The sequence below is a fragment of the Rhea pennata genome, chromosome 1 (genome assembly GCF_028389875.1).
Source record: "Rhea pennata isolate bPtePen1 chromosome 1, bPtePen1.pri, whole genome shotgun sequence".
Lineage (NCBI taxonomy): Eukaryota > Metazoa > Chordata > Aves > Rheiformes > Rheidae > Rhea > Rhea pennata.
In genome coordinates this window covers 21829006-21852221 of record NC_084663.1, presented here as the reverse complement: position 1 = coordinate 21852221, position 23216 = coordinate 21829006, and the positions used below count along the sequence as shown (strand labels likewise).

At 40.8% G+C, this 23216-nt stretch overlaps 1 protein-coding gene across 1 annotated transcript; it reads left to right on the top strand.

Annotated features, from left to right (window-relative positions):
• Positions 1-298: 298 nt before the first annotated feature.
• Positions 299-1015, top strand: LOC134154021 (tetraspanin-7-like). The gene has a single exon (XM_062600712.1). The coding sequence runs from the start codon at positions 299-301 to the stop codon at positions 1013-1015; it is 717 nt and encodes a 238-aa protein (XP_062456696.1).
• The last annotated feature ends 22201 nt before the right edge of the window (positions 1016-23216 follow it).

The window sequence follows — 23216 nt, the reverse complement described above, 5'->3', positions numbered from 1 at the left end:
GCCGCTTCCCCCATGGCACGGCTCGGCTCGGCCTGGCCCGGCCTGGCCCACCCCCAGCGAGATCACGCCCCCACGCCGGCCTGGGTAAAAGGGGACGTGGCGGCAGCGCGCCGCGACTCGCACCGGCAGCGCCTGGGGGAAGCCGCCCGCTCCTGCCTGCCTCGGCCTGCGGCGAGGCACCAGTGCCAGCGGGGAGCAGCGGCCGAGGAGGGCGCGGGGACCCCTCAGCGCCCGGCGGCGCCAGCGGCCGCGGGTCTCCCTTCCGCATCCCGTGGCGCCGCCGCAGGGCGAGGGCGCCATGACTGTGCTCAAGCTGTCCCTCATGGCCTTCAGCTTCGTCTTCTGGGCCGCCGGGCTGACCATGCTCATCATCGGCCTCTGGGCCAAGGTGTCATTGGGCAGCTACCTGGTGCTGTCGGCCAACGACTACCCCAACGCGCCCACCATTTTGTTGGCCATGGGCCCCGCCGTTATCATCTGGGGCTTCCTCGGCTGCTTGAGTGCTGCCACGGAGCATCGGGGCCTCCTGCGCACCTATGGCACCTTTCTGACCGCCGTGCTGGTGGCCGGGCTGGTGGCAGGGCTCTCAGGACTCCTCTACCGCCAGGACATTGCGCAGGGTTTCCAGGAAGGGCTGCGCGAGGCCCTGCGTGCCTACGGAGAAGACGAGGGGAAGGCGGATGCGCTGGACGCTTTGCAGCGCACCTTGGCGTGCTGCGGCGTGGAGAGTTACCGCGACTGGCTCACCTCCCCCTGGGCGGGGGGACAAAACGGCTCCGTGCCTCTCAGCTGCTGCCGGGCCCGCCGGGGTTGCCAGCACCGGCTGCCCAACACCCACGGGCTGTACCGCGACGGCTGCTTCAGCAAGGTCTCGGCCTTCATCAGTAGCAACATGTTCTACGTCGCCACAGCCGCCCTGGGGCTGGGACTGCTGCAGCTCATTGGCATTGTGCTGGCTTGCCTGCTGGCTGCCCGCATCCCTGCCCACCCACTGGGCATCACCAGCCCCCACTGAGACCCCCCCCCACGGTCCCCTTCTCCCCTTCAGGCCCCGTCCTTCCTCCAGACCCAGCGGATCTGGGTGCTCCTTGTCTGGAAAATCCTTTCTCCATATTCCCCAGTTCCACCTGAGCTTCCTCCACCAAATCCTGTTTCTCCTCTTGAGTCTGTGCCAGAGGCATCAACACTACAGGCATCTCTAAATCACCCACACTGGATCCCTGGAAAAGCAGCTGCTCCACAGCCTCTCAGAGCTGGGAAGGTGCCTCCCCTCCCAGCTTTGCCCCCTGCATGGTGGCAGGTTCCCACTGCCCCTGTGGAGCCTCTGGACACCTCCCACAGACAGTGGTGGCAGCAGGGGCAGATATCACCATCTGGCTCAGCACGGACAGCTGAGTCAAGGCTCACCAGTTGTCCTGGTGATGTGAACATACTAAGGCACAGAAATGGGGCCCGAGAACGAAGAGAGGAATCTGTGAGGACAAGAGAGACATCTCTCAGCGTTATGTGGGGTGAGTTTTCCTCTGGGACTGAGAACTAACGGCAACATGGCATTACTGAAAAATGATCAGCAACTGCAGCTGCTGGAGTGCCAGAGGTGCAGGACTGGCCAGCGGGCTCCCGGACAGCTATGCCAGCAGCTGCCATCAGGGGTTGCATGGGGAAGTGCCCAGGCACTGCAGGACCTCCCATTGTGTCTCGCTGTCCCCTGCACTGCACTCCTGTGCAAAGATTTCCTACATGTGTCTTGTATAGGTTAAAGCCTATCAGTTGCCACAGGTGCTTTTCCTGCTGTGATATTTTTGGTCCTGATCTCCATCTAGAGGAGCTGTAAGTGCTACTACTCCCTCCTTTAGGATGTGCTCATTCTCTTACATCTCTCCAGGGCTGAGCAGGCCTTAAGCCCAGATCCCGGTCATAGGAGAGGAGGGCAAAAGCTGCGGAGTCAGGTATGGTTAGGGGTGGTGAGAGGTGGGGAAAGCAACTTTCCTTCAAAAGTTTCTTTTGAACTTTTGCTGTTGCCCTCAGTGAGTGGAACAGACTGTAAAACAGATCTAAAATACAATGCAACATAAACAGTGTAAGTGACATTGCTCACCAGATATATGAAGTAGACTAAAGTTTGAAATAAGTTTCAGGTAAGGACCTCTTGAATCCAGAACAGTGTTTACAAAGTTTGTATATCTGGCATACAGTGGAATTTTGCTACTCTGTTTAGTTCCATGGCCAAAGATCATTTATATAATTACCTGGGGGTCAGTTCTTCTGATCAAAGCTCAGGAGGTTAGAAGTAGAGAAAGAAAACCTGGGTTCTGTTAGGATAATCTCTCTCTCTCTCTCTCTCTCTTTTTTTTTTAGTGTTAGTAGTTGGGAGGAGTAAGGTGTCCTCATTTAGGAAGATTTACAAAGCCTTGCTTATGATACAAAGGGTCTGTAGTATGCCTAATCGGAGAGCAGTTCTAGTCTGTGTGGATGGAGCTTTATCTGTAACCTGAAGAGTGATTCTGGATTGATGGTTATGCTGTGTTTGGGTGTTAGTTGTGTCTTGATAGCCCATTTGTCTGGATTTTGAGTGACAGAGCACTGGAACAGGTTGCCCAGAGAGGCTGTGAAGTCTCCTTCTCTAGAGATATTCAAAACCCACCTGGACATGATCCTGTGCAACATGCTCTAGGTGACCCTGCTTGAGCAAAAGAGTTGGACTAGATATCTCCAGAAGTCCCTTCTGACCTCAACCACTCTGTGATTCTGTGATATTAAATGACTATGTAATTAAGTAATATAAGAATCATGTTCCAGGTGAAAAGTGCAATGTAAACAGGCTTCTTAAGTCATTTGATTATTCATCTGCATAGGTGGACCCAGGAAATGTTGGGATTTCTCTTTATAGAGAAAACTGTGTTTCATTTTTTTAAACACTGATTTTTTATTGTTTATTCTTTTATATATCCTCATTTTTATTTTTGTTTGTAAATGTCCCTTTACTAACGCTGCTTCTTTTTGGAGTTATGTGCTTGTGGAACTTCTGTTTTTTAGAATTCAGAGTCATTTTGTACGGTTTTAACAATGGGTAAAAGTATAGCTTGTATGGGTAATGGTATTAATATTTCAGAAATAAAGTCTAGCAAGTGTTCTGAGTGAAGCGGCCTATATTTCATATAAGCAGATGTGAGGTCACTGTAGACTGAGTTGGATCATGCAAGGCTCCATTTAAAAAATGACTCAAAACTTGTAATTTCTGCATGTCTCTTCATGGTTCAACTAAGTACATGTGAAATGTAAATGAAATGTATACTGAATATAAAGACAGAAAACTACTGTGGTTTCATATTCAGAAAGATCCATTAAAGAACCAATAAAAACAAATGTTGTGGAGAGTGTTGGGGAAGGGGCATAGAGTTGCACTGGGTATAACACTACAGTCTTCTTCATTTGAATCAATAAGATTTGAAAACTTACAAGAAAGAACACTGCTTTTTTCTTGCAACACTGATTTTGATTATTAAAATTATTTCTGATATTGATCCTGATTACATGACATATACACTCAACCAGAATGAAGGATGCTGTTAAAATTCATTTAGTCAAAGAGCTTTTGTAGATGTTCACTTCAGTAGGTTTGTTTTTTAAGCTGCTAAAAGAACTTTTAATTAAAATATGAATGACATAGTTCTAAGTATACCAGTGCATATTTATATGGAGATCAGACCTGAATCTGAGGACAGACATCAGCTTAACATAATGAATAATTCAAATGTAAACTGTTACTCTCCTTTTTGACCTCCAGTCACTGAAATAGCCATAAACCTTGGCATATGGTCACACAAGGTTAAGCATATTTATATCACTGAAAAGTGCATTGACTTGCTGTGAGTCTTAATGGAAATATTTTTTGCTAGTTCATAGAATAATAGTAAACATCATTAACTTTTGTAAAGCTATGGAAGAAATATAATTCTTTTCAAAATAATTTCCAGAATGAAGCCACATTTACCCCATCAGTAGCTTTTACCCCACCAGTGAACCAATTTTAATTTAATTTTTAAAATAGTATAGATTCAAGATTATCTTTTTTCTGGAACAGTCAGAATGGCTGTAACTGGAAAATGTTACACCAGACAGCACCAGCTCTCCTTTGCTCAAGAACGTGTTTGTTTTCCGTCATCTCCTTCAACATATCACTAAACAAAATGGTTTATTTTAAATGAAGGCTGATCCCATCTTCTACAAAAAGTTGAACTCAGTTATAGAACTAGGGATTATTCGATTAGCTAAAAATATACCAATATAAGAACAAGCTATGTTGCAGTAATAGAAACAATAGTTTTATTGTTTGAGCAAACAGATTTAGCATTGACAAGGTAGTAAGATTAGGCCTTGTTACAAAACAAGGAATATTTTATAACATTGATCTATTTTTTCTGTTAAGTGAATGCCAAGAATATGACTCTTTCAAATTTCAAGAACATTTTGATGCTGATCTTTTGTCCAGCATGAATAATTTACTGTACTTGCGTATAGCTGAACTTCACATTACAGATAGATAAACAACTAAAAATGGGCTTTATAATGAATCACGAATTCTTAGAGAAGACATAGTTTTTCTGATTTTCCTTAAATTTAGATATTAGTGATACGATTGGCTAAATCAGATAAGGAAAAATATTTTGTCTATGAAAAAATGATTTTCATGCTTCTGTATCAGTGGAAATCACTTACTACCTCTATGATTTCCACTGATATAAGTTGATACTGTATGAAGACCTTGACAAGAAGAGTAATCATCCTCTTATTTCCACAATTAAATTATAGTAAATATCCAGTAAATATCCAGCAACCTACAGGAGATTTTGGTAACTCAGATAGAATGGGAACAGAGCTAGAAATTCAATGTTTTCCTAATAAAATATTTTGGGTACTAATAAAAAAAGCATGTCCAGAGAAAGTTTGGGAGGTCAGGTTAAGAAGTCTTACCACAGTCTTGTTTTGAAGCAGAACATAATGTTGGCCAGAAACTAAGATATAAAAGTCACATGACTAACAGAGTCCAGGGTTGAGGAGGATAGCCGGTACCACTGGAAAAGTAGCACTATTTTGTTTATTTTATTGGCTGAGCTGTGCTGGCACTAGCATAGAATAGAGCAAGTTATAAGATACTCTAACTTTAAAAAGATAGCTATAGTTTCTAAAGGTCCATATAACATCTGAGGAACATCTGTAAAGATGTTGCATGTTCAGTTCCTCTCCTCCGTCCAAACTTCACCACACGTCTGCCTTAGGGGTCCTGTCAAAGCCATGGTCACTTCCTCATGACATCCCAAATTATGTCTTAAACAATTGAAGAAAGCATTTGTTTGTGTGAAAAGATCTGTTCACTGGGAAGGCAAATGGTGTATGCTGGTTTATTTTGCACCTGTGTGATTGCATGGACTTTTTAGTCAGGTGTCAAAGCATGAATGAGCAGCAGACAGAAATATAGCTAAAAGAGTTTAAATCTGACTAGAGACATGAAGGAGGAAGAAAACAAAAAGATATTCAAAGGTAAAGGCAAATTTGGTGACAGTGAGACTGCAAAGGAGGAGAAAAGTAAGCGGTAAGTTCTGGACTGCAATAAATAAGCTATTTTCTGAGCAGAATCTAAGCATGAACTGTAAATAAGATTTCAGTATATCTCTTTTTTCCATTAGCCTTCCAATACTTGCAATGTATAATTTTTAATGACATTATTTTGTTTGTGCATCATGAAAAGTTAATAGGAGTCACTAGAGAAACTATTGGGCCCCTGAATTTTATGCTTTTCAGAATGGTAACATGAAAAATATATGCAGAACAAACTAGAGTATAAAACAACCATGTCAGTGGTAAGATTTCTTGTGGTGCTTCTCTATTTCGCTCTACTTTAGAAGCTGACCATCTTTGTAAGATAAGATTTTTAACACTGGTATGTTAATTGGTTAAACATATCTATCTGTATAATTTTATTGCAGTTTATACTTCATTCATCATGTACCCATTATGCTTCAAAATGATAGAATACATGCTCCTGCACAAATCAATTTGATTGATAGACCATAAATTTCAATCCACATAATATGCCACTGCAGTTTGCTGAGAAACTGATGAAAATATCACCATTTAACCATGTTTTTTTGTGCCCGTCACCGTCCTGATCTACTTTATGAACAAGTAAAATTCAAATATCAAAGAATATAATGGTATCACATTATCGAACAGGACACAAACATAAATGCGTTTTCAAAAACTCTGTATTTATTGGTCAAATAGGGAGATCTGCCTTTGGATGAGATAGCAATAGGAAAAAAGATATCTACGCAGCATATCATTCTGCCCTTGATATTAGCTTTCAGTACATCATGTACTGTCTATTGTAAAGAGGAAATCTTTTGTTAATGATTTTAATCCATATAATAGAATTTAGTAGAGAATCTTATCTGGGCTATAGGATTAAAATTACTGAATTAAGCATTATTTTAAAGGATATAACTCTATTAAGATTTCTCTAATCTGCTTGAAGCAATTTCTACAAAGACTTGTTTCTCCTGTTCTGTTAATATTTAGAGTCACTCTTAGGCTGCATTCACAGCAGGAAAACTTTGAGATAAATAGTGCCTGAACCCTGAATCTTAGACTGCCCATTTTATAAATATTAACTCTGTTTTATAATTTCAGGATACTCAAACCGCTACATTATGAATATTATGTTTGTGTTTGTTGTTTTTAACAATATATTGTGTCTTAGGGAAACCCACAACAAAATAAAGGGAGCTGCAATGTCCGTGTTGATCAAGAGAGGCAACTGTTTGGAACTGGAGATACTTGGAAGAATAGCATATCCCAACATTGCAACAAATCAGTCAAACAGCGCTTGGTGATTAATGTTATTAGATTGCCCAAAATATCAGTCCTACAGTTGACTATATGAGATGCATCCATCTTAAGCTACTAGCATTTTAAAACTGCAATATATTTTCACAACAAAATCTAAGAAAAGATATCTTTTATGATTAGTGTTTAATGGCTATTAGTAGCTCCACTGCTTTCAAGTCATGAAGAGATGTTGCTGGGACTATCTCTGGTCAGTGCTAGGATTGACCAGAGAGCCAGGACTGATGATGCCTTGGATAAAATATCTGTCAATGAGAATAGTCCTATTGATTTCTTATAATTCTGAGTGCTTCTTCCTTCTTCTTCCACAGAAGTTATCCTTCTGTGCTGCATAATTTCCAAAACTTGCAGACACCACTATGTATGGTGCCTACTACCTTTTAATAATTTACAGGTAAAGTAACAAAACAGTAGTGTTGGGAAAATGATCTGAGCAATACAGTACCCTACTTACTGTGCCTTATTCATCCTTGCCACTAAGTAAAGGAAACCACTCCTGGCAATGGTTTTCTTTATTCCAAAGTCAGATTATTTATTTTTTATAAAATTTATTTTTGTGCTGTTAAAAAAAATGTTTGTTGCTGTTTATTGAAAGGATAGTCAAGCAGTCCATCCAGGTCTGAGCTTCTTGTTGGGATGGTTTCTATAAAGAAATTCCCCATCTCCTTGATCATCCTGGATTTAGTAACAACAGTTTTCTAATTCTAATAGTCACCTTTGCATTTTTTAATCTTACAAAAATTTTGGTAGAAAGTAGTAATTAAAAAGTGTTTTTAGATAGCTATTTTTCTTTTAGATAACATTTGTTTCCTACCTAAACAATTGCCCCTTCCCATATCTTGTTGGTTGGCTTGTTGGTTTTCATCAGAAAAGAAAAGGTGTCAACAGATACTTTCTGGAGAAAGCAGAGATAGAATCCAGGTCTTTCCCAGATGTATTCTTGACTCACAGAAACAGAGCTTTATAGTTTGAAAGCAGAACAGAGATTAATTCTAAATGATTTGTTAATCTGTGCTGTTTTGAAGCCAGTTTTCTAGTACACATTGTATATGTCATGCTTCCAGGACTGTCATCATTTATTCCCATTCTGTATGGTGTTTCTTGTGTGTTTATGACATTCACATTTATTTATTACTCAATTTTTGTCTCAAGACACTTTTCTTCATGCTCTTTTCCTTCTGCAGGAAGCTTAGCACCAGCGCTGAACCATCATTTCTGTCTCTGTAAGTTGATTCAATGAGATTTCTCAAATACATGCTACAGATTTCATCCTTTGTTGAAAAAGACAGCAGCACTATTTTGCATCAGGTTTACACTGTACAAGATCTTGTTTGATTCTAGAATTAATTCTAGACTCAATTAGAATTGATTCTAATTTATAATATGAAACAGAGATTAATCTTATTTTCCACAGAGCTTTTTATTATATAAAAAGTGTTGCTTGCCTAAGTCATTTATTTTTCTGAGTTTGCTCAATAATACCATCTAAATTTTATTATTGTAATTCTCCTATTGCTGCTTCCTCTTCAGCTTTTAATTATAACATTGTAGTACTTAAAATTATCATGCAGCTGCTTAGTTGTTACATTTTGAGGAATTGCATTTCCTTTATTTTTCACCCTGGCTTTTATCATATTGACTATTTCTATCTGCTATCGAAATGTCTTCAGGACATGCTGCTCTGTTTCAGTGAAATTTAAAAAACAGCATTTGACTTCTTAAGTCTCAGATCAATTATTTCAAATTTAACTTGATTAAAATTATCACAATGCTGAACCTTGAGACTCTTTTCTAGAGCTGGCTGACACAAACCCAAAAGCCACTGGCAACTTAAAATAAAGCAAAACTTTGTTACTCAAAAGTTGGTTGTTTCATACGTCTTATAGCAGGATTGATGGATATCTGCATATATGAGCGTAAAGAGTATGATTGTGCAATCCATCAGATATCAGCCCTTGGAAAGTTTGCAGGGTGAACAGCTATCGGTGGCCTGTGCCAAAGGTGTTCACAGCAGTACAGCTGGACCTCTAACAGCAGCCAGCTACAATATATTTAGCGGAAGGGGAAGAAAACAAAGAAAAGGGAGAAATACCCTCTTCTCATTCTGTCACTGTCAGTACTAGGCAATATAAAATGCTTTTCTTAAATGCTTCTCCCTGAATTTGGTCAGTGTACGTATTAAGCTGTACACAGATGGTGGCAGGAAAATGAAGAGTTTTTATTTGTCTTGCTGTGGAGCAAATGAGTTGGATGGACACCCTGTATGAAGAATGCATCCCCATCTGCTGGACAGCAAGGAGAAAACGTGCCTCACTCACTGCATCCGTCCAGCTCAGCTCCCTGAATCCATGCTCATTTACGCAGGGCTTGTAGGAGTGGCACCATCCCAGTGATTTTACAGCTTTTGGTGCTGTCTTTTTATAGTCTTGTAAGCAGTGTATTCCATATGGAGAGGGTCAGTACAACATTAGCTGTGCTGTGCTGGCACAGTGAGCGATTATAGCTGATGTAGAGTCTGTTTGCTGACATGGGTGAATGTTCAGAAATAAGGAGCTAATCCAAAATGGGAAGGCAACAGGATATGAATTCATCAAAGCATAGACACTAGAGATGAGAAGAAAATATTAAATCATCCTCTTTGGGATTTCTTAAAGTCCATAGTTTCAGGAGTTTGTTCCATTTTCAGCTTTGCAGAAAATGATGCAGGAGCTGCGGAGGATGAGCTGAACAAGAGTCAACAGAGTTCTCTTGTGGCAAAGGCAGCCAACTGTGTCCTAGGCTGTATTAGTGGAAGTATAGCTAGCTGGTCTGGGCAAGTGATTTATTCTCTTTCTGGCACTCATGAGGCTGCATCTTGAGTGCTGTGTCCAGTTTTGGGCCCTGCAGTACAAGGAAGGCCACCAAGACTGTTTAGAGGCTGGAGAGCATGATATATGAGGAGAGGCTGAGGGAGCTGGTTTTGTTCAGCTTGAAGAGAAGGAGGCTTGGCAGCAGGTCAGATTGCTGTCTTCATGTGTCTTCATGCTGCAGCATGCTTTAGCATGCCCACAATCTCATAGTGATCATGCATACAGGAACCAAAGCACATGATAGTCATACTTCAGATTTGAGGCAAAACTGAGGGAGAAAGACAAACTTCGAGCAAACAAAGTATGTGGGAAATTACCACTGAGAAGCCACATCACTGTACATCCAGAGAGATCATGGCAATCTCTCTTACAAAGAACATGAATGCTTAAATTCAGTACCAGTATGTCTGAGACAAGAAACTGTGGCTAATTCATTATCTTATCCAGCCGTTTCAGGACAATTCATTTTATAGGTATGACCAGAGATACCTCATTTATCATCTCTCGTTCCTATTCCCAAGCCAGGATTAATTGGAAACTGGCTTGGGAATAGTGGGGGCACTCTGGTTGAAGTGGTATGAGCTCCTATTGTGCAATTGACCTTCCCTCACCAGTCCTGGTGGAGGTTCTCTGCTCAGAAGGGACTGAAGAGCTATGGCATGGGCAAGAGCAGAAGCACAGAAACATTACAGCTGCTGAGTCCCTGTGGCTCAGTGAAGCACCATGTAAACCTGCCAGCCTGGGTTTTGAAGCTTCTTGGCAGGTCTGTCTAGCCAGCACAGAGCACGCGTTGACAGAGGGAACTTGGCTTCCAGTTGCAGTCATGGCTCCCAGAGAGCTTGCTGAAGCATCTCTGCGTGCCACTTCTGGGGTTTACTCACTGTGGTTACTAGCTTGGATGAATCTGTACTCATTGAATACATGGATGAGTTTGTACTCATTGTGTACACACGAGTCAAGCCTCTGATTTGTAGGAGGATTGAATCAAACTTCATGAAAAATATAATCAAATGTTGAACAATAGTCACTGAATAGTAACAGATGTGACTAAACCAGTCAAATGTTCTTGATGTCTTTCCATGGCATGCAGCAGCTTTTTGGCTAGAATATAGCTAAACACAGCCCTGTATCTTTATTTTATACATTCTGGGAATGTGTTACACACTGACAAGGCCATGATAAATGCTGATTACAAATGTATTACAAATCCTAACCTGAAAAGAGAAACTGGATATTGTAAATATGCTACAATATATGCTTTCTGGCATATAAATGTTCAACTACATTTTCTTCATGAAAATGTTCAGAACATGTCTCGTGTAGACTTCAACCATTGTGGGCCACAAAGAACATGTTGAGAATGTGAGAGGAAACAGCTTGACTGTGCTACAGATCTTTGCATTGGGAGCTATGAAGAGGTTACTGAAAATCAGAACAGTTTGATAGACTTATTCTAGTCTATACAGTGCTTGAAAATATGCAATGCACAAAAATTAAATTAGAAGATCTCAAATACCTTTACTCATCTATATAGTCTTTACTGGATGACTGCATCCTTTTGCATTCATTGATAGGGACTACAGCTAAATCACAAATTTCAGTTAGCCCCTTTTCTATGGAGAAAATAATAAGTAGGAGAAATTTATACCTTAGCTCTCTATTTTAAAATTTGGAACAAATACAGTAATTCAACATGTTAATAGAACATCTCCCTGAAAAACTAGTTATAGAACTGGTTAGAAAGAACATCAATATTGTATGACTTAAGCCTACCTAGCTTATTAATCCCAGGAACCTTTTCATAAAGCCCCTACATAAAGATTTCCTGGTTTATTGTTGTTTATAACAAACTTCTGCATTTAAAACATGAAATTACCGGCTTTGAAATCCATATTTCTTTTGGAATAAGTAGGATACACAAAGGCTCTTATGTAAAGAACAGACAAAAAGTCAGTTGTTCACTTAATTCCCAGGCATTTCATTTCAGGACAGAGTATCTTACATGTTTTATAAAGCTGTAGGAAAACTTTTGTACTTTGACAGAGTAGGTATTTGTCTCTAAAATTAATGCCATTTCTGGCAACAGGAACTGGACTATACAGTTTCCTGCTGAGATATTTTTTCCTCCTCTTGCAAGTCTCCACTTGTGCACTAGGTGCTATTATGAGTGTGACAGGGATTCAAAACACCAGGGTAGGTGGTAGATGGTGGTGTTGGGGGGGAGGTCACGGCAAGGCCCAGCAGTGCTGCTTGTAGTTCAGATTACAACAGCGCATGAGCACATTTTCATGGATGGAGCTTTTGAAGCAATAGAAAAAGTGTTTGACATGCAGTATTAGATATTAGAAAGCTGACATGACTTTGCTTAATGCAGACATTAGTCAGGTCCTTCAGGTTTTGTGTTTGAAAAGTAATTCCTATCTCCCTGCTTAGAGACCATCAATTTTTAGGCATCCAAGAAATACACAGGTTTTGGAATTCATCTAATAGGTCGGTTTGGGCTGTTACAGCTGATGGATGCTGCTATACATTAACTGATTTTCTGAAATATATTTATTAATATTATGAAAAAGACAGCTATGGCTATATGTCTGTAGACACTCCAGTAGGTTTTTAACAATATAATGGACACAATGATATCCAAGAGGTGCTAGATATTAAGCCATCAACAGCCACCAACCCCTGTTTTTCGAGGGCTAGATCAGACAGCTACTGTGCAAAGCCTCTCCAAATGCCTGTAGCAGAGACTTGAGCTGTCTTTCCTAGACCCTAAGCTCAGCAGATCACCAAATCTAGAGAGATACAGACTCTGAGGGCAGCAGAGCTACATGTCTCAGAGTAACCAATCTTGGACTCTCTGATGAGGGGAAATATGGAGGAGTCCCTGTTGACCACCACTGTTGCAAGATGACACAGGGTAAGAGGCAGTTCTTCCGGCAGGCTGGTCCCTCCTCAAGAGATGCCAATGACTAGTTCTGCCAAAGACCAGCAACAACCAGGTCTCTACAGACCCTCCAGTGGTTGCACCTGGTGCCTATAAACAGCCTCAATCACTGATGTTGTATAGTATCGGCACCTCAAAGGTTTCAAGATATAATCTATCTGTAGAATTCTCTTTTTTGCCCTCTATTGTATTTTGTTCTCTATATGGAAAAAAAATACTTTTTCAAGATTCAAGTTAGACTCTTCCTGTTCGTCTATTTTTACTTCAGCTATTTCTTCCACCTAGAGATGAATATCTTCTCCTTGTTGCTAGGACTTTCTAGGCTGATATAACTCTAGGAAACTTAAGCTGTCCTGGATTAATGCCCGAAAATGTACTTTAATTTCATGGATCACTTACACGTGTATTCAGGCATGACATGATCAAAAACTCATCATCAGTTCAGAGGCTGACCTTGACCATCAAAAAATATACAAGTAAAAAACGTTTAATCTTTCCTGCAGATAAAGACACAGAGGGCTGAAGAGAAAATGGTTGCAGTTATATTACATTTGCTGCACACTGCAGATGCTTTCTGAATATGGGCTGAGATGTCAGCTGCTGTCACTTACCCTACCCAGAGCCACTTTTGCCAGCTGTGATTCCAGTCACATATCATGTTTATATAAGTTTGGTTTATAGAGAGTTTGGTTAATACCAAATTAAGATTTTCCAAAATGGAGCTTATCTCTAGACTGATTTGCACTGAAGTCTGCCTAGAAAACCCCATTTAATTTCCCTGGCAAGTGTGGGGGTCCCAGGATATCTAGAAATGTGATTATTCAGGTGCTTCAGAATGCAAGAACACAACACGTGGAGGCGCAGGAATTCCTGAGTAAGCCTTGGCCAGAGCTGGTGTGAGCAAGCGGGGCCCACGGTGCCACACACGTATGCTAGTGCAGGCCTGAAAGCAGTGTAAGATGCAAGCTAATCCTGAAAGTGGTGTAAGCCTGAAAGTGGTGAAAGCCTCTAAGCAGCGTAAGCCAGGCAGCGCTGTACCGGAGCTAGCAGCTACACTGCTCGGCAGCTTGGGCTAGCCTCAGCGACCGCTCGGGGACTCTGTGAATCCTTTGCATTAGCTCTGGCCCATCACAGATCTGTTCTCTGCCTGCTCCCCCTCGTTGGTCCCATCGCCCGGGAATGGGATTTTGCTGCTGCTTTCGGTGGCTTAGAAGTTGCCCTGAGAGTCCGGAAGAGATGCTTTCCATCCCAGGTAACTTTCACCAGGTGTAATTTCAATCTGACTTCCCTCCATTCCCTCTGAAACTTCACTTTGAAATTTTCTGTTGCTGCTTTCTATTAGAAAAGCCATTTCACTTTACTTGTGGTGACTGCATTTCAGAAGCGAGTAAAATGATTTCTAAATGCAGCTGGGAAATGCTTTCAGCTGAGGGTTACTTTTGCCTTTTCAAGCAGAATGGAATAAAATTGTTGATCAACAAAAGAACTGGGAATTGAAGCTTTGTGCATACACATCTGAGAGGAGCCTTGCTGATAAAAGAAAGGTAAAATAATTCTGTTTTCAAAAGCTGACCTTTCTTCCTGCATGGTAAATCCAATTACAATTGCTGTATTGATTTCATTGCAGTACCACTGGGAGCACTATAAATCCATAAAATAAATTAACATAAACACAAAGCACACATGATAGATATATAGAAAGCTATTCCAAGTTCTTTCTTTGCAATATTAATGTATTATTTAAAGAAGCTGTGAATGAAGGCTCACAAGTTAGGCATAAACATTTTTAGCTATATATGGCTTGTGACAGAAAAACCTTGCTGTTTATTGCTAGGAAGGTATCTTTTTGCAGAAGACTTAGTAAAAAATCCTATTACACAAGCTTTGTAAAAACATATTTTCCCCATTTCTGTCATCTACAGTTGAGAGAGCTTTGGATTTATCTTTGCATTTTTTAAACTATATTTTTTTCCTGACACACTGATTATAAATCTTATCTTATAGATAAGATTGTACAACATGTGTGAAGATGTGTAGCACAGTAGACTAGTTAAAAATGGATAACAAAAAATGGATAGGTATACAAAAATTCAGATAAATGACCATGTGTGCAAAGTACTTGCAATATTATGTTTATCTTTTAACAAGAAATTGCTTAAAAGATGATTTTAGCTTTCAGTTGTTAAGAATGTATTTGTTGATTCTTAAGTCTACCTTCAGGCAAAACTTGAATTTTAATTATTGTGAATGAGTAAATGTATAATTAATGCAATATGTAATTAAGGTACTGTCTAATTAATTGTTCTTATAGTTCATTTAGGAAGCCTGTTGTTGATACTAGTTACCTGGATAACAGCTGAGATTATTACAAATACTTTTTACTACTGGTCAAAATTGCTCATTTGGTAGATTTAATGAATTTTAATGTTTTATCTTTTCTAATGAGATTAGTAATCAATTCTATAGGGTTCTGAATTTACCAACTAATTGAATATTTAATGATCATATTCAGGACTGGTTCATGTTCAAGCTAGTTAAATCACATACAAAATGTCAGCTTTTGGATCAGTTCATGAGAGGGAATAGAAAGTTGCTCCTTTCTGAACCTTTCATTTCTACTTCAACCCACTGATTTTGATTAAATGGAATTTTGATTAAATGGAGACATTTTTATATATGTGCTGAATTTAGCTCCTATCACAGATTCACAGAATGTTTGAGATTGGAAGGGATCTCTGGAGATCATCTAGTCCAACTATGCTCAAGCTGGGTCAGCTAGAGCATGTTGCCCAGGATTGCCTCCAGATGACTTTTGAATATCTCCAAGGATGGAGACTTCACAGCCTCTCTGGGCAACCTGTTCCAGTGCTCTGTCACCCTCACAGTAAAGAAGTTTTTTCCTCAAATTCAGATGGAACTGCCTGTGTTTCAATTTGTACCTGTTACTTCTCATCCTATTGCTAGGCACCACTGAGAAGAGTCTAGCCCCATCCTTTTGACACCTCCCTTCAGATACTTATATACCTTTATAAGATCTCCCCTCAGCCTTTTCTTTTTCCAAACTGAACAGTCCCAGCTCGCTCAGCCTTTTCTCATATGAAAGATGCTCCAATTCCTTCATCATCTTAGTAGCCCTTTGCTGGACTGACTTCAGTAGCTCCATGTCTCTCTTGCGTTGGGGAGACCAGAACTGGACACCATACTCCAGATGTGGCCTCACCAGGGCTGAGTAGAGGGGGAGGATTAGCTCCCTTGACCTGCTGGCAAGGCTCTTCCTAATGCAGACCAGGATACCATTGTACATCTTGGCCTCAAGGGCACATTGCTGGCTCATGGTCAATTTGCTGTCCACCAGGACCCTCAAGACCTTCTCCACAGAGCTACTTCCCAGCAGGTCAGCCTCCAGCCTGTACTAGTGCCTGAGGTTATTTCTCCCTAGGTGCAGGACCCTGCACTTGCCTTTATTGAACTTCATGAGGTTCCTCTCCGCCCAACTCTCCGGCCTGTCCAGGTCTCTCTGAATGGCAGCACAGTCCTCTAGTGTATCAGCCACTCCTCCCAGCTTGGTATCATCAGCAATTGTCACCACTATTTAGCTCTCCTGGAGAGACAGAGGGAAAAGGAGGAGATGGCATCAGAAATCGGAAATACTTGTTAGGTATTGTACATAGAAACTTTATATATACATACTTTCCACATGCACACAGCACTGGTCACTCAGACTCTGAGCGAGCAGCCCTAGCAGACCGCAGCCTAAGGGATGCCTCAGCTTGTCTTGCTACCTCCAAGGTAAAAAATGCTGAGCCCCTCAGAGAAAGGGCAGTTAGGCCTGCCCAGGTGAATGTCTTTGTGCATGATAACTCAAACAGCAACAGACATGTCCGTGGTAAAACCAGCCAGGTGACAGTCCTCACCTCTTAACCCATCAAAACCCACTAAGGGCCCAGCCCACCAAACCCCTCTTTCCCCAAATCAGCACCAGCTTGCCACACTGTTTAGAAGTGTTTTGGAGAGTTGAAGGGGGAAAGAAAGGAGGAATGATACAGGATCAATAAAAACTTATTTCACAGAGGAGTGTTGAATACTTAGCAGTCTGGCACTTGATTTTGACATTTAGTTTAGGCATGGCATATAGCATTTCTTTCTTTTACTTGCACCCTCTAACAGGATAAGCAAACACACAGTTTTGCACCACTTGCATTAATGACTGGAGAATGCAAGCTGTTTTTGTCATGTTTTTACTGAGTTTTCATTTAGTAATTTCATGCATGTACCTGCTGTCCTGTCTCTTTCAGTTCTGCACTGTTTGGGTCAAATGTTTTCACTCCCATGACCACAGCATTTTTGTAGAAAATGAAAAAAGAGTACTACCTCGCAAAATATTTCACAAGTGTGTTTCTACTTTTTTTCTTATTCTCCTGCCAAAACCAAACGTATTAGGTTAATTTGCTTCCACATTTCTCTGGCTAACCTTAAAAATTATTTATAGATTATGAAATATGTCCTATGTGGATTCTGTGTGAAAAAAAGAAAAGCAGTTTATATCCACAGGAGTCCATCTTAACATCATCGTTACACCCATCTGAATTTCTGTGGCTTAAAATTTATGGTTCAGTTATGCCACTGAAGTACAAACTTCAGCTCAACAAGTTTGCTCTGGCGAAGGGCACTCAGTGGCAGGTTAATGATCACAGCCTTCCTGAGGGCTAAGGGCAAACAGACATTTGCTGCCTCGTCTCACTGAACCCGCAGGAGCCCATCCTGTCTGACCAGCAGGATTTGTACTTGGCAAGGCAGCAGGGAACAGCTCCTGGTCCAACCCAGCTGATCTCCATATAAATAGTCCAGGTTAATCTAGAGAAGTTGACTCCATTTCTTTTGCAAAGCTTTTGTCTTTGAACTCTCCAATTAAAAGAAAAGCATTTAATATATCAATATAAGAACAGATACATGTTAACATTTCACAAGGCAATTAAGGCAGCTATCAGGAGGAAGAAATTTTAACAGGAACATTTGGAGCTAATGTATCATTGGAATGATGCTTTTGCTAAATAGTATGGATGTTTCTCCAAGGATGAAAGAGATAACTGGACCAGCGTATACACGTTACCTAGCAGACAGAAAAAGTGAATTAGCTGATTGCCAACCTGCTAAAAGAATCAATGTTATCTTATTCACACATTTGCTGCCTAATTAGCATTCTAGGGGAACAAAAATGAAATGATGCCATAAATCCTCCATTTTCTTTCAGATATAGTAACCTCTATGCCATAAAATCTTTATGTATCAGCCATCCATGCTAAGCAAGTCTTATCAATGTTTCTCGAGAGCCAAATGTTTTGGAGTTTTATTTCTGTTGTAAATCTGCAGAGATATTTTTAAACATCATTAAAGCTACTTGTTTGTGTAGTCATTTACTACACAAGGTAGTAAATAGGCTGCTTAGCATGATCATTGTTTATTTGGATACATTTAGTATCCCTTATCACATGGTTGTTGGCTTCCTAATCAAATCTAGCAAATAACATTGCAATGGAGACATTAGTGTTCCTGTCTCTGAGGAATTTCACAGTGGCTAAAATCCATAGAATACAAGTTTTGCCTTTAAAAAGAACTTTAAAGAGCGGTATCTTTTAGCTAGAAAATGAGAGCATGGCTTCTAGTAAGAAAACTTGGGGTGAAGGTTAGGACATGGATTTAGGGGGTATTAGATACTCTGTGGTAGTCACTCATGTACATGTGTCTATCTCATGGATAGACTTGCTCTTCAGTGAGAACGACGGAATTATTTAACATTTACTATGGGGCTAAAATACACACATGGGCAGTTATCACATAGAGATAGTTAATATACCATAAATCCACAATCTAATTTAACTTTGTGGAAATTGAACATTGCCATGTTTGACATGCAAAGCCGAAAATTATGATGGTTCATACGCATAATCTTACCTTGCAGGTAGAATTCACCTTGCCCAGGAACTAACATAATTCCACTGGGTTCAGTTCTGCCAGCTTGGTTCATGTTATTTGCATGTGCCAGTCCTCCAGAGTGTCTTCATTCCCTCTAAGGAAAACAGCTCTGCAACCTCCCTGTGTCAGCTGTGCTGATGTACTGCAGCTGGGTAGGCAGGCAGGGGAGTCAAAGACAGAGTAAGGTGCTGCACAGCTAATATATGATTTGTAGCTCTAGGAATAAAATGCCATGAGGATAACTGGGGAAGGGAAAGTACTAGAGAAGAGATTATAAAAGTAGCATCAACTTTAGCATTTTGGTTTGGAGGAACAATGATGTTTGAACATTCCTTCACGGACCTAGCAGCTATGCACTGGTTCAGTTTGCAGAGTGGTTCTGGTGTGAATTCAGCTCCTCCAGGAGAAATAACCCCTGGAAACTCCACTCCAGGTGCACACAAACCTCTAATAAAGAAACAAGGGTCCAAAGAAGTGACTGGTAGGAATATTTGATCCAGGGAAGCAAACTACATGTAGTCTGATGGCAAACTTCCAGACTGCACATACTGGAGCACTAAGGGCACTAACATCAATTGCTTTAATCTACTAATCTGCTCCTATTGCACTGAATTACTAGTTAAGGAAGATGTAGCCAGTTAAACCTAGACACAGTGTGTGTAAGAACTGGCTTCAGAAGAGCTTTCTTGTGGAGAGAGAGATATGTACTGGAGAAAGAGCATAGGATTTCAGCAGAGGGCTCAATACACTGGGAGGTCATAATTCTGGGAGAAGAATGTGGACTTTGGGTGAAGGTGAAAGGGAGTGTAAATAAGTGGCTTGTCCAATTCAGGCCAAGTACTGGCTGCACAGCCTTTGGCCGTGTCTAATCTCCCTGCACATGACTTTGGCCTATCCTCCGCTCTGGGCCCTGAGCCATGTGCCTTCTAGGCACTGCTTGCTGCCTTCCAAATGCCAGCAGGCCAAGCAATCTCTTTGGTGCCCTTGCATACATATATTCCAGAGGTAGCAGAATCATGGGCTTTCACTTCTCAATGGATAATACTTGGCCCACAGAAATAAAGAAATAGGCAGCCCTCCAGAAACAGCGGGTGAGTTTATAATCTACAAAGCTGAGACTGATCAATGCTTACCTAGGAGTCCTCCAAGAAGGGCCACTCTAGGGAGAGGCAAACAGGCAATGCTGACGGCTCAGGAGTGATACAAAGGCTATAGATCTGCTGTTGTCTTGGCCTGAGCTGCTACTGTATTCCCAGTCCATGACAGCAGCCCCCAAGTGTTACTCCTAACCAAACACTAAGTAATAACACATAATAAATTAGCAAGTTATCTCTCCAGAATGCTGAAAGTCTCCTGCCTTGATTTTGCACATGTAACCTGTCATCAGCTATGTTGCAATTTATTGTTAGCCAGAGAAAGAAATATATAAAAAGTAGCAGCAATGTACACATCTTAATTCATTACGCAACTTACACAGCTTAATTATACAATATACAAAACTTGCAGAAATTGGATTATCTTTTATGGATTTTGGTTTCAATGCTTAGGGCAAAAATCAAAAAGCAAATTCCCTTCTGCACTGAAAATGACATTTCTATTTTAGTAAGTATTTGCTGAGGAAGTCAGTACATTTTACAAATCTAAAGTTTTAACCTAAACTTTCAAATATGACTGTAAAGCCTAGGGCCAGGATCTCCAGAAGTACTCGCTCTGCATGAGCCTTCAGAGCATGCCTCCAGAGGGCATTTCACTTGCCTGCTCACATTTCCTCTAGTGATTCCCAGAGATTCAGCATGACATAAACCTGCATTTAGATGGTAAAAGGGAAAAGAAGGAAAAGCAATAGCACTTGCTTTATTGCCAAGCATTTCTTTCCAAGACTTTGCTCTTGGATCTGCCCTTAGTTCCTATGCAGTGGTTAGTTTAATATGGGACTTCGTTTAAATAAAAGGAATTATGGTGAAATACCAGGCCTCCTTAGTACTTGAGTAAAAACTGATGATTTAGATCAAATTAAGCAGGGGCAGGCCAAGCCAGCAATTCTTATAAATCAAGTCAGCCTTGCAGAGAAATACTTTGACAGCTGCTGTGGGACATTCTTACTAATATGTGGGGAAAAAGAGTTAAGCAGACTGGATAGCAAAGATACTGGAATATGGAAGAAAAAGTACATATTTGCATATGTGTTTTACTGCTGTTTTTTCCAGGCTGACAACTGTGCTCCCTTTCTGCAGTAAAGAGTTCCTTGTTTTCATGCAGTCTGAGCACACTCACCAGGGATAGCTGGACTGCCACAGGGCAAGGGGGCTCTGCCCTTCGGCCGTCTGTGCTCCAGGGGTGCCTCCAGCCCCCAAAGGGCTCCTGATGTCCCTCAAAGCATCTTTCACTCTTTTTCAGCTCTTGGGGTCAGCTGAAGCACCCCTCTGCTTTGCTGTGATCCTTCTAGTCCTCGGGCTCTTACCTCTGCCCTCTCGGACTATTTCCTTTGCTTTCCAGCTCATTTCTTCTGTACTTGTAGTAACTCCTTCACATCTTTCAGGCCTTTCCAGTAGCGGAATAAATCTGTCAACGTATAGTCAGCAAGACTGTACAAATGGGACACACACTGTAATATAGCAATGTTACAGATGATTCTGGAGGGCTTTTTCTTTTCTCATAATGATCGTTATTCAGAAATATGTATTTCTTACTAGTATTGTTTAGTCAGTCAGCCTGGAAAACCTGGGAGACACATTAGGTGAAACAGTTCAATGATTACTCAGAAACGGGAGAGAACACACAGCCCATGCCAGCAAATTCAGTTAATGTTGAGTAGATTGGGTACGAAAAACCCCAAAAGCCAAGGTCTTGCTTCATGAGAGGTAAGGACTGCACATTTACATGACTAGAGCCAGTCAGCACATGCTGTACTAGGCAGTGCTAATGGAGTAGACAGCTTTGTTTTCCAGCTCATTTCTTCTATACTTGTAGTCACTCCTTTACACCATTTAGGCCTTTCCAATAACAGAATAAATTTGTCCTTGTAAAGTCAGCAGGGCTGTATATATAGGACAAAGAGCATAGAGCTTTCTTAGCCTTCATTCTGGTTAAGCATTTTTCCAGCTTTTCTTGGATGAGAACATATCCTGAACAGCTCTCAAAAACTCTTTCTCTCAGCAACGAAATGCACCCATCTATTTCCTCTGCTGTGCACCCTTGGGCCTTGGCACCGGGCTGTTAACCCAGACTAACAATTGTGGTAAACTGTCACGGCTTCATTGACCTAGTATAAAAGCTACTGGAACAGAAACCAGTAAAATCTTTTAAGCATATTTTCTTTACAGGCAGGCATTTGCAGCGGAGGGTGTAGAATAGTTTTCTATCTTTTTTATGTAAGACATCACATTTCACTCATGAATCACACATTCTTCTTCCATGGATTTACTGTGCATTCAGCACACTCCCTGGGTATGTGTTTGGAAAGATAGACTGGTGAACTCTGTGAGCTCTGAGATCACACACCAAAATGATTCGTATGATAGGAATGATAGTCAAATGATAATCATAAAAAAATCAATAAACTTCTTTGCTCTGAAGCCCAGCAGGAGGCCCAACAATTTCTTCTTTCACAGTAACCCAGAGGCTCTGACTCTGGGTAAATTCAGTTTTTGAACTAATAGCAATGCAGTGAAATATGAAGTCAGAAACATCAACAACCACTGCGGGCAACAAGATTGGTGGACTAGTGTTTCCTTGAATCGGATCAGTAGAGCATAGAGATTCTCATTGGTGTAGCAGTCTTTCATGTCTTTCATAATATTTTTATATTTGTATAATGTTGCAAGAACATTATACAAAGGTTCTTCGTATAGCTAAGAAATGCTTTAAAACTATTCTGAGAATAGTAAAAGTTAAAAGGTTGTTGCTTGTAAATAACATCCATAGAGTGTTTTCCTGTTAGCTGCAGTCTGTTTATAGGCTGAGTGGAACATTCCTCATTAGAAGCCAAAAAATATTGGAACGTGTCTGAAAAATAATTGTCCTGTGTAAAACTCCCAGTATGTTCTGTGTCTTGTATTTTAGCAGAATGATTTTAGGAGAAAAATATTGCTTTTTTAAAGCAAAACATTCTGTGATCAGGTAGGAAAGGAATTCACAGAGCTTTATTGCAACACCCAAATATATCCTCGCTTGCTTACACTGGAATATAACCCAGTGTAAGCCCAGTGTCATACCTTGGGTGTATTCTCAGCTCTAGATTGGACAGTTTGTACACACCTAAGTAACTTTGGGATAAATTGTTTCACTTCTGTATGCCTCAGTGTCTTTATCTGTAAGCAGAGGATAGGGATGATGCAAGTCTTCTAAAGCTTCTTGAGCTCTCTGACTGAAAAGTTGAAGTTGGATGTTCTCTATCCCTGTGATGTAGAGGGAGAAGTCTTATTTTTACTCTATGCAGCACTGGATGAAGTGCTTGCTTTAGTTTTCCCTAAGTCACTGGCATCAGGAGCATGGGTGCATGCATTAGTGCTCTTTTGGATGAAAGTATGACAGGGTAGTATGAT